The sequence below is a fragment of the Acartia tonsa genome, chromosome 7 (genome assembly GCF_053477335.1).
Source record: "Acartia tonsa isolate MP-2025a chromosome 7, ASM5347733v1, whole genome shotgun sequence".
In the NCBI taxonomy this organism is placed as follows: Eukaryota; Metazoa; Arthropoda; class Copepoda; order Calanoida; family Acartiidae; genus Acartia; species Acartia tonsa.
The window spans coordinates 15,003,063-15,025,635 of NC_137266.1; the positions used below are offsets into that span (position 1 = coordinate 15,003,063).

The 22,573-nt window shown below is 31.2% G+C and overlaps 1 protein-coding gene across 1 annotated transcript in view; it reads right to left on the reverse strand.

Annotated features, from left to right (window-relative positions):
- LOC145324409 (uncharacterized) overlaps window positions 1-22,573 on the reverse strand; it is a 57,721-nt gene that overhangs the window by 16,189 nt on the left and 18,959 nt on the right. Inside the window, exons 14-22 of the mRNA XM_080167000.1 lie at window positions 12,335-12,376; window positions 10,752-10,798; window positions 9,731-9,772; window positions 8,527-8,583; window positions 4,448-4,515; window positions 3,797-3,857; window positions 2,694-2,716; window positions 1,857-1,903; window positions 751-808 (exon numbers count right to left, since the gene is read on the reverse strand). Of these exons, the coding sequence (XP_080023126.1) occupies window positions 751-808; window positions 1,857-1,903; window positions 2,694-2,716; window positions 3,797-3,857; window positions 4,448-4,515; window positions 8,527-8,583; window positions 9,731-9,772; window positions 10,752-10,798; window positions 12,335-12,376 (445 nt within the window). The remainder of the gene's footprint in view (window positions 1-750; window positions 809-1,856; window positions 1,904-2,693; window positions 2,717-3,796; window positions 3,858-4,447; window positions 4,516-8,526; window positions 8,584-9,730; window positions 9,773-10,751; window positions 10,799-12,334; window positions 12,377-22,573) is intronic.

Consider the following 22,573-nt stretch of genomic DNA (forward strand, 5'->3'; position numbering starts at 1 on the left):
TAGTATTTTATTATCTTTTGTGCAGGGATATTAGTAGAAAAGATAATCCTCATAATAAAGTAACAGGATGTGTGTATATCTGTGTGTCTCTGTGTTTGTCTGTTTGTCTGTCTGCCTGTCTGTACCGAAGGATCTCGCTAACCGCTTAACCGATAGGGTTATCCTTAATAGGGTATCTTCTCATGGGTCCCGGGAAGGTTTATAACTATTTTGAGGGAGGGTACCACCACCCTTCCAAGAGAAATAAAAAAATCGAAAAAAAATTTATATTTGAGAGACATAAAGAGATATCGTAAATTTGAAAGCAATAAAGAGGTATCGTAGAGACTTGAACAAAAAAAACATTTTAAGTGCCACTAGAGGCATCTAGGGGCGTAGCCGCTAGTTGAAAATAAATTGCAAGTTTGACCCAGATTTGATACAGTACCCAGAGTTTTGAGTGAACGTAATTATAGATTAGCTGTTAAACTATAGATGAAAAGTCAATTAAAAAATTTTCTCGTATTCATTCGAATCCGGTGGATAGGAACCGGTTCTCATCCAAACGAAAAAACTATGTTTAGCATCGTATTTTATCCAGCTTTCTACGAATATAAAAATGTACAATCATAAGATTAAAACCAGTTTTTTTAGCCGGTGCCTTCGGCACATCGGGACTAAAAAAATAGTTTTGATTATATAATTGTACATTCTATATCCGCGGAAAGCCGTTTATAATACGCTGCGAGAAATAACTATTATGCTCTTTACCTTCAGTTGATTTGACCAAGACATCATCAGCTTTTTCTTCTTTGTTAGGTGCTTCAATCTGTATAAAAAGATAGAATACTTTCAGCTTTTGCAACGGCCAACCCAGGTTATGAAAGTACCAAACTATGCATAAAATTATGAAAATATGTGTAAGAATAGTTATTTCTCGCATCGTATTATAAACGGCTTTCCGCGGATATAGAATGTACAATTATAAGATTAAAACCAGTTTTTTTAGCCAGTGCCTTCGGCACCTCGGGGCTAAAAAAAACTGGTTTTAATCTTATGATTGTGCATTTTTATATTCGTAGAAAGCTGGATATAATACGATGCTAGACATAGTTTTTCCGTATGGATGAGAACCGGTTCTTATCCACCGGATTCGAATGAATATGAGAAATATTATTATCATTTTGTATGCTTTTGTTGAAATACATCTATCTAATAAAGGTGTAAGCTCTAAAACTGATACAAGTTTAAACTTCGATGAATATATTGAATATGTTCTAACTAAAAAAAAAAATATTTTTACTAAAATGTAATGATAATTACTGCTTCAATCATTGCCAGGCTTGTTACTAAATATATTTATTAATACGTATGACATTATCTATACTACGGCTGTTTGGGCCAAGATATTCCTCCCCTACTCTTACTAGCAGTAATACGCACCTGATATAGCAGAAGCATAGAAGTATCCCTAGTATATGCCAATTTGGCTCGGAATCGAACCCGTAACCTAATGCCAATGGTTATATATAGGATACTAGCGGCTTCGCCCTTTGAGGTAAGGGGAAGTCAACCCTCCTATATAGTTTTTTTTAAATAGGCACTGCTAAAGGCTACCTACTGCAGAATTTGTTTTAAAAAAATAGACACTGCTACAGGCTGCTGCCTAGTGCTACAGCCTACCTAAAAAAAGGGATGGGGAATTTTTTTATTTTTTGGGGGTTAGGGGTGTCCCACCCCCGGCCAAAAAATAGTCTAAAACCACCATAGGACCAGTAGGTATATTCCCTGATGAGTAGTTACAGTGGTTACCGAGATCTTAAGGGACAGAAAGACGGACAGACACCAAGCTACTTTGTATTATAGATAAATTTTACCTTAATTTGCACCGTCTCCTCTGTTTTCTTAGTCTCCACAACTTCATCTAATTAACGAAAGATAAAACAATAAAACAAGTCAAAACTTTTTTTTTATTGTGAAAAAAAAATAGAACAATAAAGTATAAAAGTTTAATGTTTATCATTTAACAAGAAGCTTTCTTATATAAATTTAGTGAGCAAAAGAATACTTATATAAATAAATAGCTCCGCCTGGCTCAGTTTTTTTTACTTTTGTTACTGTTTTTATGTTGTTACATTAGTGAGAGAAAAATAAAGAACTAAATAATCAGAATATAAATATATAAGAGTCGAAGCAAAATTGTAAGTAAATTTGTTGAAAAACTGCTTGAGACAGTATAATGTTTATGGACATACTTACATTTTTAGGACTTGATTATAGAGTTGCTTTGCTTATAACATTATACTTTGTTGTCCCAGGAATCAGTTTAACAAAAATCCGATCAATTGGATAATTAGATCACATAGAAATTTGTTGTTATACATGTAAAAAAATCAACATGTTTAAAAAGGACGTACGGACATTCTGATAATGATTAAAAAGTTGCTAAGCTTTCAAAATCGTACCTAAATAATAAAGGAATCACCAAGCAAAGTTTGAAATCGATAGGACAATTCTAACATGCCTAAATTTTCTAAAAGAGCTATCCGTTCCAGACGGACAAACCGACCATAATTATAGAAAAGCTTCGCTTTTAAAAAGAAAAGTAATTATCTCACTTCTAATTAAAAAACGGGCAAGACTTTTATTACAGAAATACCGACAGACAGACACGAACCCCTAGAGTAGCTTTGCTATTTAAAAAAAATCCTTACCTTTGACAACGTTTTCTGAACTTCTAAATAAAAGAATAAGGAAAATTATAATTTGTTTTGAATAGTTTAATTGTTTTTAATTGTGGAATCAGGTCAGATATACAACAAATCTGCGTATGCATTTTCTATGCATTATTCCAGATTATTTGTGTAATAAAACAATGTTAGCTTTGCCATTAAATTAATTTGAGAATAGTTATGTTTCACATCGTATTAAAGACAGATTTCTGCGAAGATTAGAATTAAAACTTATAAGATTAAATAGACTTGGCCTTCTTATAAGAAAACTGGTATTTATTTATAATTTTTCAATATTCGTGGAAAATTGTCTGCAATGCGTTATAGTATGGATGAAACCGGTTATAATCCAGCGGATATTAATCATTTTCGAAGCTAGAAAAAAATTCTATGTATTCCCGACTTGATTCTCAAAAATGTGTACATAAAAAACATTCGATAAAATTTCTAAACAAGCCGTGAAAAGATTTTATCTTCAAATACTAAGAAATTGTTTTTATAGGAATGTAAAGAAAAATACATAAAATAAAATTTTCCATTTTATTCCGTCATGCTTTTGGGTTTTTGTTTATCGATCTCAAAGTATTATAAGAGACGAGACAATTGATAAATCATTTTACAATTTGGATAAACAAATTTACCCCAATTTTTTGACTAATGAATAACAGGTTACAATCAAATAATATTTAATTTTTCTATCTACATAAGCACATTATTTTTATATATCCTATTGTATAAATTTGTAAAGTTTTTTTTTTGTCTGAAGTGTAAGATTTCAATAACTACTGAACTGATAGCGTTATCTCTTTTAGGTTCTGTGATGGTTTTTGCTATTTTATTTTCATATTTAGGTCTTGGGATGATTTTAAGCTATATTTCTAGCCCCTATTTACCCCTTCGAATATATGTAGTTTAGATCCCCTAGATACTTGGGGCATAGACGCTAGTCCTACTAAAAAGTAACAAGTGACCGTTTTCTTTGTTTATTCTACTCTTTTCAAAACTGAATTCAAACAGGGGGAAGGGATCGACATGCCCCCACCTCCGCCTCTAGAGGCATTTTTAGTTTATATTATTGTGTATACCTTTTTGTTTCTGTCTTGGTCTCCATAGCATCTGTTTTCACAAGACTCTCATTTGTTAGACCTAAATAATACAAATACAATTAAAAAACAAGGATGGCAACTAGGAATTAGGTATAACCAACAAGCAAAATAAATCTAAAATAATATTTGGGGGGCAAATGGAGAGGTTAGTATAGGCTGGATTACAACAGCTAAAAATCATAGATGGGCAAATTAATTTGTTGTGGACAATTTTAGTTGACATAAAAAAAGAAAAGAGAAGTTTTGTTTGTTTATTATTTTAGGGCAGGTTAGGTTAAATTATATTTGGTACCAGGTAGCCCCGCAGGATTAGGGCGCTCCACAGGGGTTAGGCATAGGGAAAATATATCACCGCCTACCCTATTTTTCAATTATTATTTTTTTTAATGTTTGGGAAAGAAGTTTAATTTTTAACATGTACTATTAGGAAAAGGACCAAAAGTTTTGAAAAACAAGGATGACAACATCCATAAAAGCGAAGCACTGAAACTGTAGGACAAACGGACATTAACACTTATATAGTGTCAGAACTGACTAATCAAAACTGACGGACGGACGTACGGACCGAACCTAATTATAGAAAAGCTTCGCTTTTAAAAATTGTCCAACATAATTGTTTATAAAATTAACCTATAGCCAGAGTTTCATTTCTTCTTCTCTTTTCAGCCACTGTCATTTTTCTCTGTTTCTCACCAGAGCTAAAAAAAATTTAAAATCATTGATTAACACACGGAATATTTACTTATTTACAACTACCGGCAGTTTCGGTATCTTGATCATTGAGGTTTTAAAAGGTAATGTTTGGCAAGTTAAAATGTCCCGCAGGATCGAAGCTATATATTCAAGTAAAAAATAAGGATTCTTTGTTTTCTAGAATGTTATATTTTAAAGAAAGCTTCATATGTCGCTGGATAGTTTTGGGCTATATCTAAAATAAACAAAGCTGTCGAAACAAATTAGTAAAAGAATATATGTTGTTTCTTTTAAAAATGGCCAAATTAGTAAAGCGTCCCAATGATAATTATCCGCAAAATATAAATATTCAATATTTTAAATATTTTAAAGCAAAAATAGCAATAAATTTTGTATTTTAATTTGTAGAAATCTCAGCTTAAAAAAGATGACAGGTTTAAAAATTGTGTGCATAATTATTTTTTATTCATTAATATTTAAACAAGGATGACAACATTCATAAGTAGCGATGCTCAAAAATTATGAATGGATATCGGGAAAAAATTACAATAAAGCAGTGTCATACAATAAACATTAATCTTGGTAAAATAGGGAAATCATTAAACCTTTAAAATCACGCAACCTTACAATCATGAAAACTTTAAAAAGTAGGAATCGATCTAGCACCGCAGTTAATAGACAAATCTTAAAAAAACTTGGGGAAAATGGAAATATGTAGAACACGAGCATATTCAATTCCTGATAATTTCAGCCGTTAATCCTGAATAGGAATCGAAAAAACCATGAAAACCTAAAAATCTAGGAATCGATCTAGCACACCAATTAACATTAATATCTTAATAAAACTTGGGGAAAATATGTAGAATATAGAATTAATTTTCCCATGTAATTTTCAGCCCTGTATCTTGAAAAGGAGTTGAGAAAATCACGAAAACTTGAAAATCTAAGAATCGATGTAGGTCCCTAAATAACGGACAGATGGACAAAACAATGTATAGATTAGATGGGCATATGTCATGAGAATATTCACTAAATATTTCAGCTGTCTATCTTAAATAGGAGCCGAAAAAATCACGTTTCCCACATAACTTTGCGACCTGACTGACAGACAGACAAAGTAAGATATAGAGTAGTTTCGCAACTACAAATGAAAAATCAAAGTCCCCATTTATAAAGAATATTTTTATCCATAATAAAATATTTACATTTTGTCGCAGAGACTTAAACAGTTATCTGTCGCATCGTATTACATACAGTTTTCCGCAGATATTAAAATGGAAAAATATAAGATTAAAGTCTGCTTTGTTAGTCACGAGGGGCTGAAGGCCCTGTGTAACGAATTGTCTTTAATTTTATGGTTTCAATCATAGAATAAGGAGAAATAGAAGTGAAAACCCTAAAAATTTCTGGGAAAATTGAAGGAATCTTTGACTTGCGCAGTAATGACAATAATGCTAAAGTACAAATCACAATGACTAGTTGGACAAAATTAGAAAAATTTAATTTATATTAAAATCTAATATATAATGTTGGATATTTGGGGTGCTGCCACTTTTACCACTAGCAAAAGTACAGCCACTGTGTTTTTGACAAATATTGGGTGTGTTTTTGTCAATTTCGTTTTTAGCTGTATTTTTGGCAATATTTTTTTATCCACTGTCAAAATTACATCTTTCCGCTGTCATAAACACAGTTTTACTGTCAAGTTCCACCCAGGAAATTAAAGTATGCTGTCAAATTCACAGTTTTGATGACAAAAATACACCTACTTTTAAATTAATATTAATTATAAATAAACTTAGTTTAGGTTTTAGTTTATTGAGAGTAGAAAAAAAATATTTGAGGGGTGATTCTTTTATATCTTGAGAGTTTTCATAAGATCTGTTATCATCAGTAAAAAGATTTGGGATAGAATATATTTTTTTATTCTTGATTAATTGTAGATCAAGTTTTTTTCATGTTAGACAAAAATTCATTGAATTTAGAAAAATATTACTCTTTTTTGGCTTTCCTAACTGCAGATTTATAAATATTAATTGCAATGACAAATTTTCTATTGCTATCAACGGTTTTATACTTAAATTTTTGTCTTAATAACATTTCTTTTTTCTTTCTTAGGTTTAGTAAAGCTGGTGACATCCAGGGATTTTGGGGGATAACTCTTTTGTTGGGTTTTAAAGTTTTAAAAGGGAAAATTGATAAGTTAAAAAGTGCCAATTTGGAAAATTAATTTTATAAGTTATACTAATTAACCCCAAATAGTAAACTTGTTTAGCATATAGTAAAAGATTATTGACATACAATAGAGATAAAGTGTAGAGTATTATACATATATTAGATTTGATATCAGAGAATGATCTTTAAATTTAGATTCTATTTAATTCTTTTTCACATATTTTGGCTTTGTATCAGATTAAACACCAACATGTTAAGGCAGTTAGCTGTCGATATCACTTATGGTGTAAGTAATCAATTTTTTTTACTTTTCGTATAATAAGTTAACCACACAGGTTTTTTACCTTCCTTGATGGTCATGTTCATGTCACCATTTTTCTATATGTAATAGATGTATTAAATATTATGGATAAATAAGTAGGTATGAATTTATTAGATGTATATTTGTCAATATGTAGGTGTATAATTGACAAATAATAAATTTAATAGATGTATTTTTGTCAATATGTAGGTGTATAATTGACAGCAAAACTGTGAATATGCCAGTGCAATAACTGTATTTTTGTCAAACCCCCTAAAAACGAAGGTGTGAATTTGACAGTAAAACTGTGTTTATGACAGCAAATCACTGTGTTTATGACAGTAATATCACTGTATTTTTGCTAGTGGTAAATCTGCCATGTACCCGGATATTTGTTTTATCTTCATGATTTTAAATTACATTTTGTAGTGTAACACACTTGAGTTTAGAACACTTCATATTACTTCTCTGTAATCAGAAGGTAATCTTTCACCCTTAAAAATATGTATCTGATTGAGACCAACAACTCTGATACACACCTCTTAGAGAAGTGGAGACAGCAATAGCTGCTTGGTCGCTTTAGACATATTCAAAAAGTCACTTAACGTCTTGTTGTTTTAATTTTGGTAAGTACGATTGACCACATTTGTAAATTTTAAGGGTCAGTTAAATGGGTACAGCCCCTTCCTTTCCCCTCCCCCCCTACCACAAGTTAATGTATGGATGTAGTTGTTATTATGTATAAATCAGCTGTTTAAAAACATACATAAGAGCGCAACCTAGTTTTTTTTTTTATGATATAATAAATACCGAGACCAATATTTTTTGTAAATTTTCTTACATAATTAAATTTTTAAGGCTTAAAATACATATCAAATTCATTTTTAATCCATTGTGAATAGGGAAGAGAAAGCTAAAAGCTTGGCTACAAGGCTTTTAGTAAATTATCGCAAAATGAATTTATTTTGAATATTTTTTCTGAATGATTACTGAAATCATGTTATTTACTAACAGCCTTATAGCCGTTTTGGTCTTTCAAATGTTCCAATTTTACTTCAGGCTAGCCAGGCAGAATCTTCTACCTGGATTCTATTCTATACTTTATCTTCTTTGGTTTCAATTCTATTATTCGCGGAAAATTGTCTGCAATACGATGCTATACATAATATTTTAGTGTGGTGGAGAACCGGTTCTAATCCAAAGGATATTAATCGGTTTTGAATCCATACTGGAATATTATTCCCCTAAATTCCCCTCTGTTAAAAAGTTAAAATGATTTAAGAGAATTAAGACAGAAACTTATAATCTTGAGCGTTAAGACTATGGACGATCAATTGATTTACACATCCAATGAAGTCAACAAAATAACCCTAGGTATTCTAATTATCGATGGTAAAGTTTGGAGATATGTATGTACAACCTATATTCAAGATATAATAAAAGTATCTAAAAAAATTTAGGTCGTGTTTTTAAAACTTTGGGGACCATTATAATGTCGCTTTCCTCCCTTGCTGTTAGAAACAGAATGATTTGTACTTACCTAACCACAGTTTCAGCCTCCAAACTCTTGTTGAGCCCCAGCCGGGTCGTGTCAGCACTAAATTTTAATTTATTCAATATTAAATCTGGGAACGAGAACACATTTGCCCAAACGTAGCGTAGCTGTAAGGATATATCTACATGTAGGCATATTATAATGTTTGAAAACAGCCATTAGACGAACATATAAAAACAAGGATGACAATAATCATAAAAGCAAAATTAAAGGGCAAACAAATATTGATCAACACGCTTAAAATAGGTTTTTTTCGCGCATTTATGTGAACTGCGAAATAACTGTGTTTTATGTTGGGTCTTATTCTCTTATGCCACTTATGCTTAATTCAGAGAGAAGCTCATAATAATAGTTACGAAATTGAAAAAATATCAAAATTTTGCCTTGAGGAAAGTATATTTATAATGTTTCTAGGTTAGTCACTAAAACATAAAGTTTAGACAAGCTCCGCAATTTTAGTAATACAGTTGAGGGGGTAATCGAAGATGCACTAATAGAAAAAAGTAATTTTATAGAAAGATTGAATGCCACCTTCCATTACAAAACCTCCTCTCTTTAAAAAACAATAACCCTTACTTAACCTAAACTAAAATTTAAAAATATCACAAGTACGATAATTCTAAATGATGCAAATTCTTTTTGTTGAGGTAGGGGGGGGGGGGTGTGTTGCACTGAGATTTAAAGGTAAAGTTTGTTTATAAAAAACTTAAAATGTGTAAAAAGTACAAACTTTTTCACATAAATTTTCCTTTTTTTCAATTTGATGTAAATATTTTGGTAAAATTATGTAACTTAAACTAGGACGAATATGTAATACGTCCAAAAGTTAGGTAAATGTTTTGAGCATCTAATTTGGAATACGATTTTTCACAGTACATATTTTGTAAAAATAGTCTATTCTCAAGTTTTCATCCTATTATATAAAGGTTTATTTGTCTGCAGCTTAGATTTTCAAAAACTACTGGACTGATTAAGATCACCTATTTAGGGACACTTAATATTGGTTCAGTGTGGTTGATTTTAGGCTATTTTATCTATATCTAAGTCTTAGGTCGATTAAAAGAAAATTTGTCCTTGCTCTATTTAAAACTATATACATTCTCGATCGTCTGGGTATATGTATGTCAATGACTTACTAACATACAGAATGCTGTATACGAGTGGCCTAAAAAAAGGTATTTTAAAATACCTTGGTATTGTTCTATATCTGATGTTCTGTGTAGTTTCAGCCCTAAAATTATTCAACAATTAATTTGAATAAAAGAAATGGGCAAAGGTTATTTATAATACAAATTAATTTCCATTAATCCTTACAGTTGAGGGGGGAGAGGCAAAATATGTTTTTTTTTATTATTTAGCAGCTGGCAGCTAAAAAGCGGCTAGGCAGCAGTCTGACAGCCTTGACTAGAAAAAGTAGTTTTCTCTAAAAATGCACATGAGCCGACGAAAAAAAATTTAAGTCTCTATTTTTAAAAGGAGTCAAGATATAGGGGGGGGGGGGCATAATTTGGCCCTCCGATCTACTGAGGTGCGAATTGGGGCCCGATCTATAAGGGTTCATTCAATGCCTATCGAGCACGGAAAACTTCATCAATTTTTTATTTGAAATAAATTGAAAATATGTGGGCATGGGTATTTATTAAGCTATAAAAATTGGAAAGAATTTTAATGAATATAATAGATTTGAAATCTGCATAAAATTTTAAGGATTTTTTTTAAATTCGTTTTTTATATAATTCATTATTTAAAAGCGCAAATCCAATTTAAGTTAATAAATTTTGACGAATAGGATAGGAGGATTGGAAACTACTTGCGCTCTAATTGGTTGAATGATGTACGTCACTTAAGCTTCTCCAATCAGGGCGCAGATAGTTTTCAATCCACCAATCACAGATGTCAAAATTATTTAACTTAATTTGTATTTGCGCTTATAGATAAAGAATTATAGAAAAAAAGAATTTTATAAAAATTCCTTAAAATTTTATGCAGATTTCAAATTTATTATATTCATTAAAATTCTTTTCAATTTTTATAGTTTAGTATTTATTCCTGCTAACCATTATCAAATGACCTAACCTGACCTTAAATTAAAAACAAAACTATAATCTAACCCTCTTTCTTTATTTAATTTTTTTTAAAAATGATGAGGGAGGTTTCAGTGTTCGACAGAACTTTTAAGGAAAGCCCCATTTATGTTGTAAAATGTTTACCTCAAATCTGGGCTCGTCAGATCAGCTGTCTCTAATCCAACACTTATCTGAAATTACACAATTTACGTAAATACATAAAAACGACATGAATGATTAAATATATACAAAAAGCTTTTATAGGAATTCTACATTTTTAAAAGTAAGTATGATTTTCAACCTATTTTTTTAAAAATAAGACATGAATATGTATATATTTCGACTTTAACTTATCATTTTCAATTCATTTTGTCTATTATAGAAGTGAATCAAGCAATATTAGCTTGGTAGTTTTAAGTCTACCACATTTTTTTTAAAGATCGAAGATCTGAGTATATAAAGATTACTCCCCCAAAGTTCACTTTGGGGTGCCGTATGATAATCAACCCCATTACCTACAGGTAGTTTTAAGTCTAGTTTTAATTCATTTTGTCTATTATAGAAGTGAATCAAGCGATATTAGCTTGGTAGTTTTAAGTCTACCACATTTTTGTAAAGATCGAAGATCTGAGTATATAAAGAATACTCCCCCAAAGTTAACTTTGGGGTGCCGTATGAAAATCAACCCCATTACCTACTCCCTTCCGAATAGGTTCTTTTTTTGTTGCATTTTTACAATTTTTATATTTGTGTGCATATAAAACTGTACGTCTTTAATACTGTTTTACACAAGATATTGTTCTATACTAAATTAATAAACAAATTAAGAGGTCTATATTCAAAAGTAATAGAATGCGTGTGTGTTTGTCTTAAGATCTTACTAAATGCTGATTCTAATAAGAAAGCTTTTTATGTAAGATTTATAACTAAATATTTTTGGGGAGTGGACCTCAACTTTTTCATTAGATATCGCCACTCAGATAATAGTTACTTCTTTCATCGTAAAATAAACGGCTTTCCGCGGATATAGAATGTACAATTATAAGATTAAAACCAGTTTTTTTAGCCCCGAGGTGCCGAAGGCACGGACTAAAAAAACTGTTTTTAATCTTATGATTGTACATTTTTATATTCGTAGAAAGCTGGATATAATACTATGCTAGACATAGTTTTTTTCGTATGGACGAGAACCGGTTCCTATCCACCGGATTCGAATGAATACGAGAAATGATTTATATGATATCTTAGTCAAAAGCTTCCATAACTGCAAATTTTTTACATCAACACCAATTCCTGTCTACGCCCTTCTGTCGTTTTGTCTGTAAGTCTGTCGGTAATGCTATGGTGGCCTGTTTATAAATCTAATTTAAATATATTACAATATGTATAGAAATATAAAAATTGCCTTGGCTACCCGAACAAAGAGCATTATATTATAGCTACACATAGCTAGATATGTGTTAATCGGAATCTTTGTTTTCGAATCTTTGGTTAGGTTGTTTACACTGTGGTTATGGTTAGTATATTTGTTAGGATTGGGCCGGATATCTGGCCAACGTTCGATATCCGGCAAATTGCCAGATATCCGGCTGGATAACCGAATATCCGGCATAAACATCAGCCGGAAATCCAGTATCCGGATAGTTTCAATATCCGGTACCCGGCCAGATATTGAAAATTGCCGGATATCCGGCCCAACCCTAATATTTGTATTAGTAAACGTGTACCTTGTTCTTAATATTATCCATGTATGTTGAACTGTATACACCCTAAATAGGAACATTTTTAGTTGTATTTTTGGTGACAGGCAAATTCATAGTCCGATTTTCTACAGTGCTTATTCTGTACAGATTGGGATATCTCAAGTTTTACAGATGTTGTTGACTAAATTGTACAAATGAAAGAGATTTTAAAACCAATCACAATTGAAATTTGATAGGCAGTGTTTTGAAAACATTATGTACTTTTTAAACTTGCATATATTCTCGGCCTGCTGGGGACCTGTCATCGTTTTTTATGATTTATTCATCTGTTTTGTTAACTTTGTAACGTATGTATATTGTATATGTAGTTATATATATGTAGTATTCAGGTATGTGTAGAACGTCCTCACTTAATCTGGCTCATAGAGTAGCTTCGCTCCTCAGCTCTAATCTTATTTTTCTGTTTAATCACCTCCCACTAGGGGCGGAGCCATTGTGTAAATACTAATCTATTATTTTGTACAGCTGTGTTGCTAAAACTTAATAAAAACAAGGATGACAACATCCATAAGTAGCGAAGCACAAAAACTATAAATAGACAACTGGAAATGATCTATAGCGTATGTAATAAAAAACTTAAATACCAAAAATCACGAAACCTTTTAAAATGTATATTGTATAATGTTTTTTTGATGCATTAAGCAAATAAGAAAAAACGTTAAAATCTAAAATTCGATTTAGCACCCCAAAAAAAAGCAAGTCTTTAAAAAACTTGGTCAAAATATGAAGAATGTTGACTTAATTAATCACTAAAAAATCCAACCGTTTATCTTGAACAGGAGTTGAGAAAATCACAAAAACTTGAAAAACTAGGAATCGATCTAGCACCCTAACCAATAAAGGTATCTTAATAAAAATAGGTGGAATTATGTATAAAGTAAACTTGTTCAATCCCTGAAAATTTCAACTGTCTATCTTGTATAGGGATTGAAAAAATCATAAAAACTTAAAAATCTAGGAATCGATCTAGCACCCCAACCAATAAAGGCATCTAAATAAAACTTAATCGAAATATGTAAAATCTAAATTTATTCAATCCCTGAAAATTCCAGCCATTTATCTTGAACAGGAATTGAGAAAATTACAAAAACGTAAAAATCTAGGAATCGATCTAGCACCCCAATTAACAGACAGACGGACAAAATAATGTATAGATTAGATGGGCATATGTCATATGAATCTTCACTAAAAATTTTAGCTGTATATCTTGAATAGGAGCCGAGAAAATCACGTTTTCCCCATAGCGTTACGGAAGGACTGACTGACTGACTGACGGACGGACGAACATAGTGAATTATAGAGTAGCTTCGCTACTAAAAAACAGAATGTTCCTTAGAAAGATAAAAATAATCACTATCTTATTTTGACGTAGAACTCATGCATAATTTAACGTAAATATTTATAGACATTGTAAAATATACATTTCAGTAACTATCTACTCTGTAAATAGATTTGTCCGTCCGTCTGAACGTTTTAAGTTGGATATTTGACTAATGTTTTCCTTCGATATTTTTATATCTACTTCAGGAAATGTTCTTAACTGCTATATTCGGGTATAGTCTCTTAAAGGGCGTTTCGTCGTATTTTTACATTATTTTTTATAGTTTAATTTAGGTTAGGTTAAGTTGAGCTAGGTTATTGCCCTGCAGTGATAGAAAATTGGCTCCGCAGGGGCTAGAAATAGGGGAAAGCTATTGTGAAAATACGACGAAACTTCCCTTAAGAGGCGTTGCCACGAAAGAGACTATACCCCTATATTCAATAATAAATGCAGCGACCTTAGCATATAGAAGCTTTGTATTCTAAGGGATTAAAAGGAAAAAAATAGCCTAAAACCATCCTAAGAATTGGTTATGAGAATAAAATATCCTAATACAATCCTGGGACCTATGCATATAAATGTTCCCTAAAATTAAGAACTCCATCAGTTTAGCAGTCATCAACGGCTACAGAACAATAATCCTACATGTAATTATAGGATTATTGTGTAGCTATATATGACAGCTAAGCTAATAGAATGCTTTTCATACAAAAATATATGAATAAGAGTGGCTGCGCTGCATAAAAAGGAAAGTTATGACGACAACAAAAAGATTAGTCAAGAATAGTTTAGAAGGACATCAATTGTTTAGTTAAAACTGGTTCCTATAGTCTCCAGTAGCAATAGTATGACAGCACTGTAAGTGACCCCCCCCCCCTATTTTTTAGATAAATTGAAAATAAGGAGGGGGGGGGGGGGGGTAGTATTCCTATGCCTGACCCCTGGCGGACTGCTCAATAAGAAAGAAACAAAGGAAAAACTACCAACCTCCTTATTTTCAATTCATTTTAAAAGTAAGATGGGATGGGTGTTTTTAGATCTCAACAAGGCACTTGACGGAGTACCCAAGCTTGTAGAATTAACAAGGATGACAACATCCATAAAAGCGAAGCTCTTAAACGGTAGGACAAACGGACATTAACACTTGTATAATGTCAGAACTGAATAATCAGAATGCGAATGTTTAAGAGTCAAAGCAAAATTGTAAGTAAATTTGTTGAAAAACTGCTTGATACAAGATAATGATTATGGACATACTTACATTTTTAGGACTTGATTATAGAGTTGCTTCGCTTATAATATTGTATTTTGTTGTCCCAGAAATCAGTATACCAAAAATCAGACCAATCGGATAATTAGGTCACATACAAATTTGTTGTTAAAAATGTAAAAAAAATCAACATGTTTAAAATGGACGTACGGACATTCTGGTAATGATTATAGAGTTGCTACGCTTTGTAACTCATACCTAACTGTTACAGGAATCACCATGCAAAATTTGAAATCGATAGGACAATTCTAACATAGGCAATTAACGAAAAAAAGCTATTTAAAAAGTAAAAAAAATCAACTTATTTAAAATGGACGTACGGACATTTTGGTAATGATTATAGAGTTGCTACGCTTTCTAAATCGTACCTAACTACTAAAGGAATCACCATGCAAAATTTGAAATCGATAGGACAATTCTAACATGTCTAAATTAACGAAAAAAGCTATCCGTGACGGACGGACGTACGGACGGACGGACGTACGGACGGACCGACCCTAATTATAGAAAAGCTTCGCTTTTAACAAGGACGATTAAGTTAAGGCTAAACAAGAGGGATACATTAAGAAGGGGAGAAATTTAAAAAATTTTTTAATAAATAAAGGGAGGTATTTTCCCTTCAAAGTCCCTAGAGAGCACTGAAACATCACCTCATTGTGAAATAATAGTATCAATTAACACCAGAAAAATATAATACTCTACCGCCTTATTTTCTATTTATTTCAAGATAAGGAGACTTGGTTTTGATGAACATGGCTGCGACAATAGGTGAGAAAATTTAAGCTACTAAGCACATATCATTTTCGGAAAGTATATACTTTCCGGAAGCCAATCTTTATGAGGAAGGTATTTTTAGAAAGGGGAAAATGTGTAGAAAACACCCATGTAAATTAGAAAATCCGCAGAAATCATTTTTAAAAGTTATTGGCAAATATTTGCAATGTACAGCATGACCCTCAAAAAAGTATTTTTAAGCATCTGCAGCCCTTATTTCTCAATGAATTATTAAAAAATGCATATGTCCTTGTTCTCCATAGTATTCCACGTAAGTAGATATAAAAATATTTTTTTTACCTCCATTAACACTGGAGATTTTTAGTGCTAAAGTTTTGAAAAAGTGACTGAGGAAAAAGTAACTTTTAACATGAAACGACTTTTTTAGCAAAATTAAGCTAGAAATCCTTTTTTTTGTTACTAGCAGAAACTTTATACAAAAATGAAATAAAAAATTTAGTTTTTGAGTAAAAAGCATTTTTTTACACATATTTTTTGAGTCTTTTTAGTTTAATGATATTTTGAAAAACTTACTTATTAGGCAAAATTGTTTAAGATTAAAAAACCAAATAAATCTCTATGAATATAGCAGGAAAATTGTTTTTGTTTCACAATCCTAACTTTAATAACAAAAAAGTTATAAAGAAAATAAAAATAAACATAATGATTTTTTTTAGTCTAAAAAGCTTAATTTACCCCCTATTAAATAATTGAGATGTCAGAAAAGTAGGCGGAGCAACTGTCATAATTAATCCTTTTCTATAAATAAGGGTTAATAAATAACCTAAAATTTGCAAATAATCAATTCATTCAGTAGTATTTTTTGCCATTAAAAATTTATATTTTTTGGTGGAATAAAAAAGAAATATTTAGTTAACTTGTTTTTCTTTGTGTCTCATTATTCAGTTGCCAGAAAAACATAATATAACCATCCAAAAAATAAGAGAAACAAAAAAAAATTCTTTTTCTCAGTCACTTTTTCAAAACTTTAGCTCTAAAAATCTCCGGTGTTAATGGAGGTAAAAAAAATATTTTTATATCTACTTACGTGGAATACTATGGAGAACAAGGACATATGCATTTTTTAATAATTCATTGAGAAATAAGGGCTGCAGATGCTTAAAAATACTTTTTTGAGGGTCATGCTGTATAATTTGCAAAATTAATTTTATGCCCTAAATGACATATTCTGAAATAAATCTTTTATGAAAGTTTATTATCTTTGAGTTTAGGACATGCTTAAGACATAAAAAATATTTTCAGTGTTACTTTTTTCGCCCTACATGTGAAAAAAGGCATTTCTCACATTTTATTATAGAAAATTGCATATAAACAAAATAATTATTTTTTTCTACAGTCAACACATTTTAAATGTAAAAGTCAGATAAAGAATCCTTTTTAGAGCAAATATAGTGCAAAAAGTAACCAAGACGTTTTAGCAAAGTATGAATATCTAATGAAATAGATACTTTTAAATTTTGATATACATATCAGATAAAAATATATAAAAAAAAGAGATCAAAAACTATAAAACAAGGTATATATTTTTTTCACTCTGTCACTGAATAAAGAGCACTTTTAGGTTTGATTTTAACCAATGCAGCACTTAAACACTCATTTTTCAAGGTAAATAAACAAAATAAATGCAATTATACAATTAAGTCAGTTTAATAATACAGTAAGCCTTTTTGTAGCAATTTTTTTTTGTTGAAATTATTCTTTATTTCTATAATAAATTGTGTTAAAATCTAATGATTTGAAAATTCGTAATTAAGAACTTCATTTTTACACTGTTTTGACATATAAATTACAAAGAAAAAGATTAAATCCTTTAAGTTTGAATAATACTTTATATATTTACATAATAAAAACATTAAAATTGTTAAAGATTAAAAAAAAAGATAAAAATAAGTCATTTCTAAAATCATTTTGTGTCGTCTTCATAAACTATTTCCACTTTTATATTTTAGTCTGGTAGAATTCATAATTATAAATAACCTTTCTTGAGCATATATATGTTTTATTGAAATTAATTATAAGAATGTAAAACATTTTTTGATTGATTTAATATTAACAATTCACCTAACATTTTGTTATTGTACTTTTTTTTGAAACTCTTTTATTCTTATTAATAATTCTATTTAACACAAAAAGCTCATAGGGAGTTGATAACCTTTATTTCTTGCTTTGTATTCTAATCAGGTATTTTATTTGACTAATTTTTAAAAAACTATACAGCATGCATGTTTGTGTCAATAATGAAGACATTACGGGTTTTTATGTACAAAAAGTTGTTTTAAAGCAAGAAAAAAATATAATCTTTCTAGTAACTAATATACAATTTCGTAGTTTTATAACTGTCTGTATTTTGGTTTCTAAAAAAAGTACTATACCAACAAACATGCATGCCTGAAAATTAGTTTCAATATTCGTATTAAACAGGAAAAAGAAACTAAGTCGTCGTTATAATTATTGTTTGTCATTTTTGGTGTAAGGTTTTTTTTTAATGAAACTTTTTTGGATCTCGTGAATTCGATTTCTGTGGATTTTCTGGTTGCCAGAAATGAAATCTACGCATCTTTTTTAGCTAGATGGCATTTGTCTGGTTAAGATTGGATAAAAAATTCTTTGGTTGGTTAAATTTAATAAGTGTGTAAGTTGAAATAGTGGGAATAGTTATTACAGAGAACCGAGGTGGATTATTTTTTAAAAAAATTAGGCTCGCTATTCGCTGGTGAAGCAAAATTATTTTTGCGAAAAATCCTCTAAAATCATATTAAAAATCTACAAAAATTAACCAAAATCTTATGTTAATAACCCTTTTATGATTTTAATTTTTGTTGATTTTTAATGCGATTTTGGAGGATTTTTCATGAAATTAATTTTGTCTCGCCATCGAAAGGCGAGCCTAATTTTTTAAAGAATCAACTTCTGAGATGAAAGAATAATTAAATAAAGACAGAAGGATACAGACAAATATAGAGTTTCTTTATTCCATTATTTCTACTGTTAAAAGTCAGTATTTGATGTTCTAGAAACCACCTGTAAAGTTGTTTTGTTAGCATTTACTGTAAAAACATTTAGAATTGTTCAAGAGATGAAACAGCTCAATATTAAATTAATGCATGTCTGTTTTTAACCCAGGCTTTCTGTAATTGGCGTTTGTATGTTTTACTTCTGATAAAATTTGTTTTCTTTGCTGTTATTACATCTACATACTGCATAATAACATCATATGTTGGATTCTAACTGGGCTTATTATTGGCCATAAGGTAAACGTAATTATCAGACAACTTTCGTTTTAAAGTTTTCATAGTTGACATAAACTATCGAAAATGCATGCCGCGATAAAATGCTTAAAAGGAAATATATTTTAATTTTTAACTATGGCAATTTATTCTTGTGGGGTTGTATGGGAGGGGATGTATATAGGTAATAACCTCCTGCAACCCCTATAAAATCCTGTGTACGCGCCTGCAAGTATTTATGGCCTTGTGTGTATAGCATATTGTTATCATCCTGCTAGATAAAATAAACAAAAAAGGGATGCTTCATACTTCATACAAAATCATACGTTATTCAAGTTAGAATTAAACAAGGATGACAACATCCATAAAGGCGAAGCTCTGAAATGCTAGGACAAACGAATATTAACACTTGTAGAGTGTCAAAACTGAATAAAGAAAATATAAATATATAAGTTTTGACAAAATTATACGTAAATTTGTTGCAAAACTTCTTAAATACAGAATTCTGTTTAAGGACATACTGATATTTTTATGACTTGATAATAGAGATGTTTTTTAGAATATTGTACCTTATTGTAATAGCAATCAGTACTTTAAAAATAAGATTAATAATTATAAAGTTGCTACGCTTTCTAAATCGTACCTAACTACTATAGGAATCATCATGCAAAGTTAGAAATCGATAGGACAGTTCTAACTTGCCTATATTAGCGAAAAAAGGTGTCTGTTATCGTCTACTCAATATTTTATTCATAAAACTACTTAATGTTAACTTCATAAAATAAAATATAAAAGTAAATTGAGAATCTATTAAACTTTAGTTTTAGTTTAAACTGGTCAAAAATCAAAAAGAAATAATTAATAATGATTTAGTGAAGGAGTGGAAAATATAAATTTCTACTTTTAAAGAAAAAATAGATTTAAAATACCTAATTATTGAAAAATTACTTTTTAATCCCAAAATCCTTACGTAATCCTTAAATAACAAGCATGACAACATCAATGAAATTAAGGCTCAACAAATCAGACAACAAACAAACATTATCGACAAATATGACAGTAAAACAATTTTGTATTATAAAGTGTGTTACTTTTTTATATGTTTCATCATTATTTTGCCACAACTCAGTAAAAAATGCTTACAAAATAGACCTTTTTCGACCTAAGATGCTCAAATACTTCCTTTACAAGCCCCATCAATCAGTTTTGAGATATCTCCATATTTGAAGGAAAATTGACAAAAAAGGCAAATTTGGGTGTTACCTTTTTATATGCTCAGATCAGGGGCGTCCAAGCTTTTTTTTTTTTGGGGGGGGGGGTAATTCGTGTTTGGGGGGGGGGGTAAAATGGCGCGGCGAAATTTTTTTTACCCCCCCCCAAAATTTTTACCCCGGGGGTAAAATTTGATTGGGGGGGGTAATTACCCCCCCTAAAGTCTGTTGGGGGGGGTAAATACTCCCCCCAAATCTGTTGGGGGGGGTAATTACCCCCTCCAAACTAATTTACCCCGGGGGTAAAATTTTTGGGGGGGGGGGTAATTTAATTATGTAAAAAAAGCACCTACCTAATCTATTAAGTTAATAAGTACTATCCTATAACATAAAGTAGTAAGTAAGGTTTATTTGACTATAGCTTCAGATTTCATTACTTTTAATACTGAGTTCTCCTTTTTAGGAAAGCTTCACATAGATCCCATGATGGTTCCACACTATTATAGGTCAATCCTTTGAGTGGTTTTAGGCTATTTTTCTCCTCCCTTTTTACCCTATAGAAAACACGAGTTCTTAGATGCTAAGGGCGCCACTACTATCTATAATACAAAGTAGAACGATGTCTGTCTGTCTGTCTGTCTGTCCGTCTGTCTGTCCGTCTGAAGCTTAAGATCTCAGTAACCACTGAACCGATTGGGCTCTACTCTTCAGGGAATATACCTACTGGTCCTGTGATGGTTTTAAGCTATTTTCTTGGGGGGTGGGAAACCCCTAACCCCCCCAAAAAATGAAAAATACCCCCTTCCCCCCCAAAATTTTTTTTTTACTTTTTCTTTTTAAATCTAAAATACAAAAAATTAGGTTGATCAAACCTCTTGGGACAAAGCCCCTAGAGGCTAGGGGCGAAGCCGCTAGTTCAAATATATAGTAGTATCTCATTCTTTAGAACATAAAAATACAATAATTAACTCACTAACCAATGAACTAATATGATTATACTTTAAAGTGAAGCGTCTTATAGGTCCTGGTAAGTTTTATAACTAGTTTTGAGACACCCTGACATCCTCCCAAAAGAAATCGCCTATAGAAATTGTTTTTCATTATTTAATGAAATATTTAATTTAGTTAGGTATCTATTTTATGGAATCTTCAGTGCTTTACAATTACATCATAGATCCCCGGGATGGTTTTAGCCCTTATAAAGGCCCAAGCAAATAAAACATGATCAAACTATTAAATTTTTTGTTATCATGGTTAAGAACTGTTTTAACTGGTTGGACTATATTGGGGTATAGTCCCTTTTGTGGCAACGCTCTTTAAGGGGCGTTTCTTCGTTTTTTTCACACAAGCTTCTCTCCTATTTCTAGCCCCTGCGGGGGGCCAATTGCTTAACCATGTGGGGCAATCACCTAAACCAATATAACCTATCCTAAAATAAACTATCAAAAGCCATTTAGGATATACTTTTCATTAACTATTAGGAGACCAAACGAGGAACATAAAATATATTACACCTCAAGGCTCGAGTCACACTATGACTTTTTTTAGGGGGGGGGGGGGGGCGGGGATTACTCCCTCCCCCCCCCAAAAAAAATTTTCAGTAAAATTTTTTTTAAGAACATTCCCCCCCAAAAAATTTTTTTTAAAGAACATTTATTTTGGGGGGGGGGGGGTAATTAGCCCCCCCCCAAAATGGTTTGGGGGGGTAAATACCCCCCCCAAAATCGTTGGGGGTTCCTACGGCACCCCCAAGGTAGGGGTAATATTTTTTTTGGGGGGGTATTGTTCACAAAATTTTGGGGGTGCCAAATGGCCCATTACCCCCCCCCTTGGACGCCTATGGCTCAGATACCATAAAATCAATAAAAAAATACTTATTTATACTTTTCTCTCATTTTTAAAGTTTGATTCTGTTAAAGTAAATATTCTTGAAGGGATTTATGCATTGATTTATACAGAAACATAATATTGGGTGGAAATAAATTGTATCCAAAAGTATTCTTTTTGGAAAATAAGAAATTTATCCTCCATCGCCCTAGAGGACAGCTGCTGACCTCTAGTGTTCATGGTTTTGTCAAATACATGTTAAAGAAAAAAATTAGCCAAAAAAGTACATAAAAAAGTATTTTAATGTGTTAGAAAATTAAATTGTTTAACTTCAAATTTGGGGATGCTGACCTTAAAGATGCTCTTACTGGTGGTGATGGTGACCCGGAAGGCATTGAAGTACATGAGCATTATGGCAACACAACTATTGATCTATGTTCTGATTTTTATATTCCTAGCAGCCTCCAATCAAGAGAAATCCCTAAATGATTTTTTTATTCTCAAATTCATAAGGTAAATACTGTGATTTTGAAAAGTTCTTGTTATATTTTT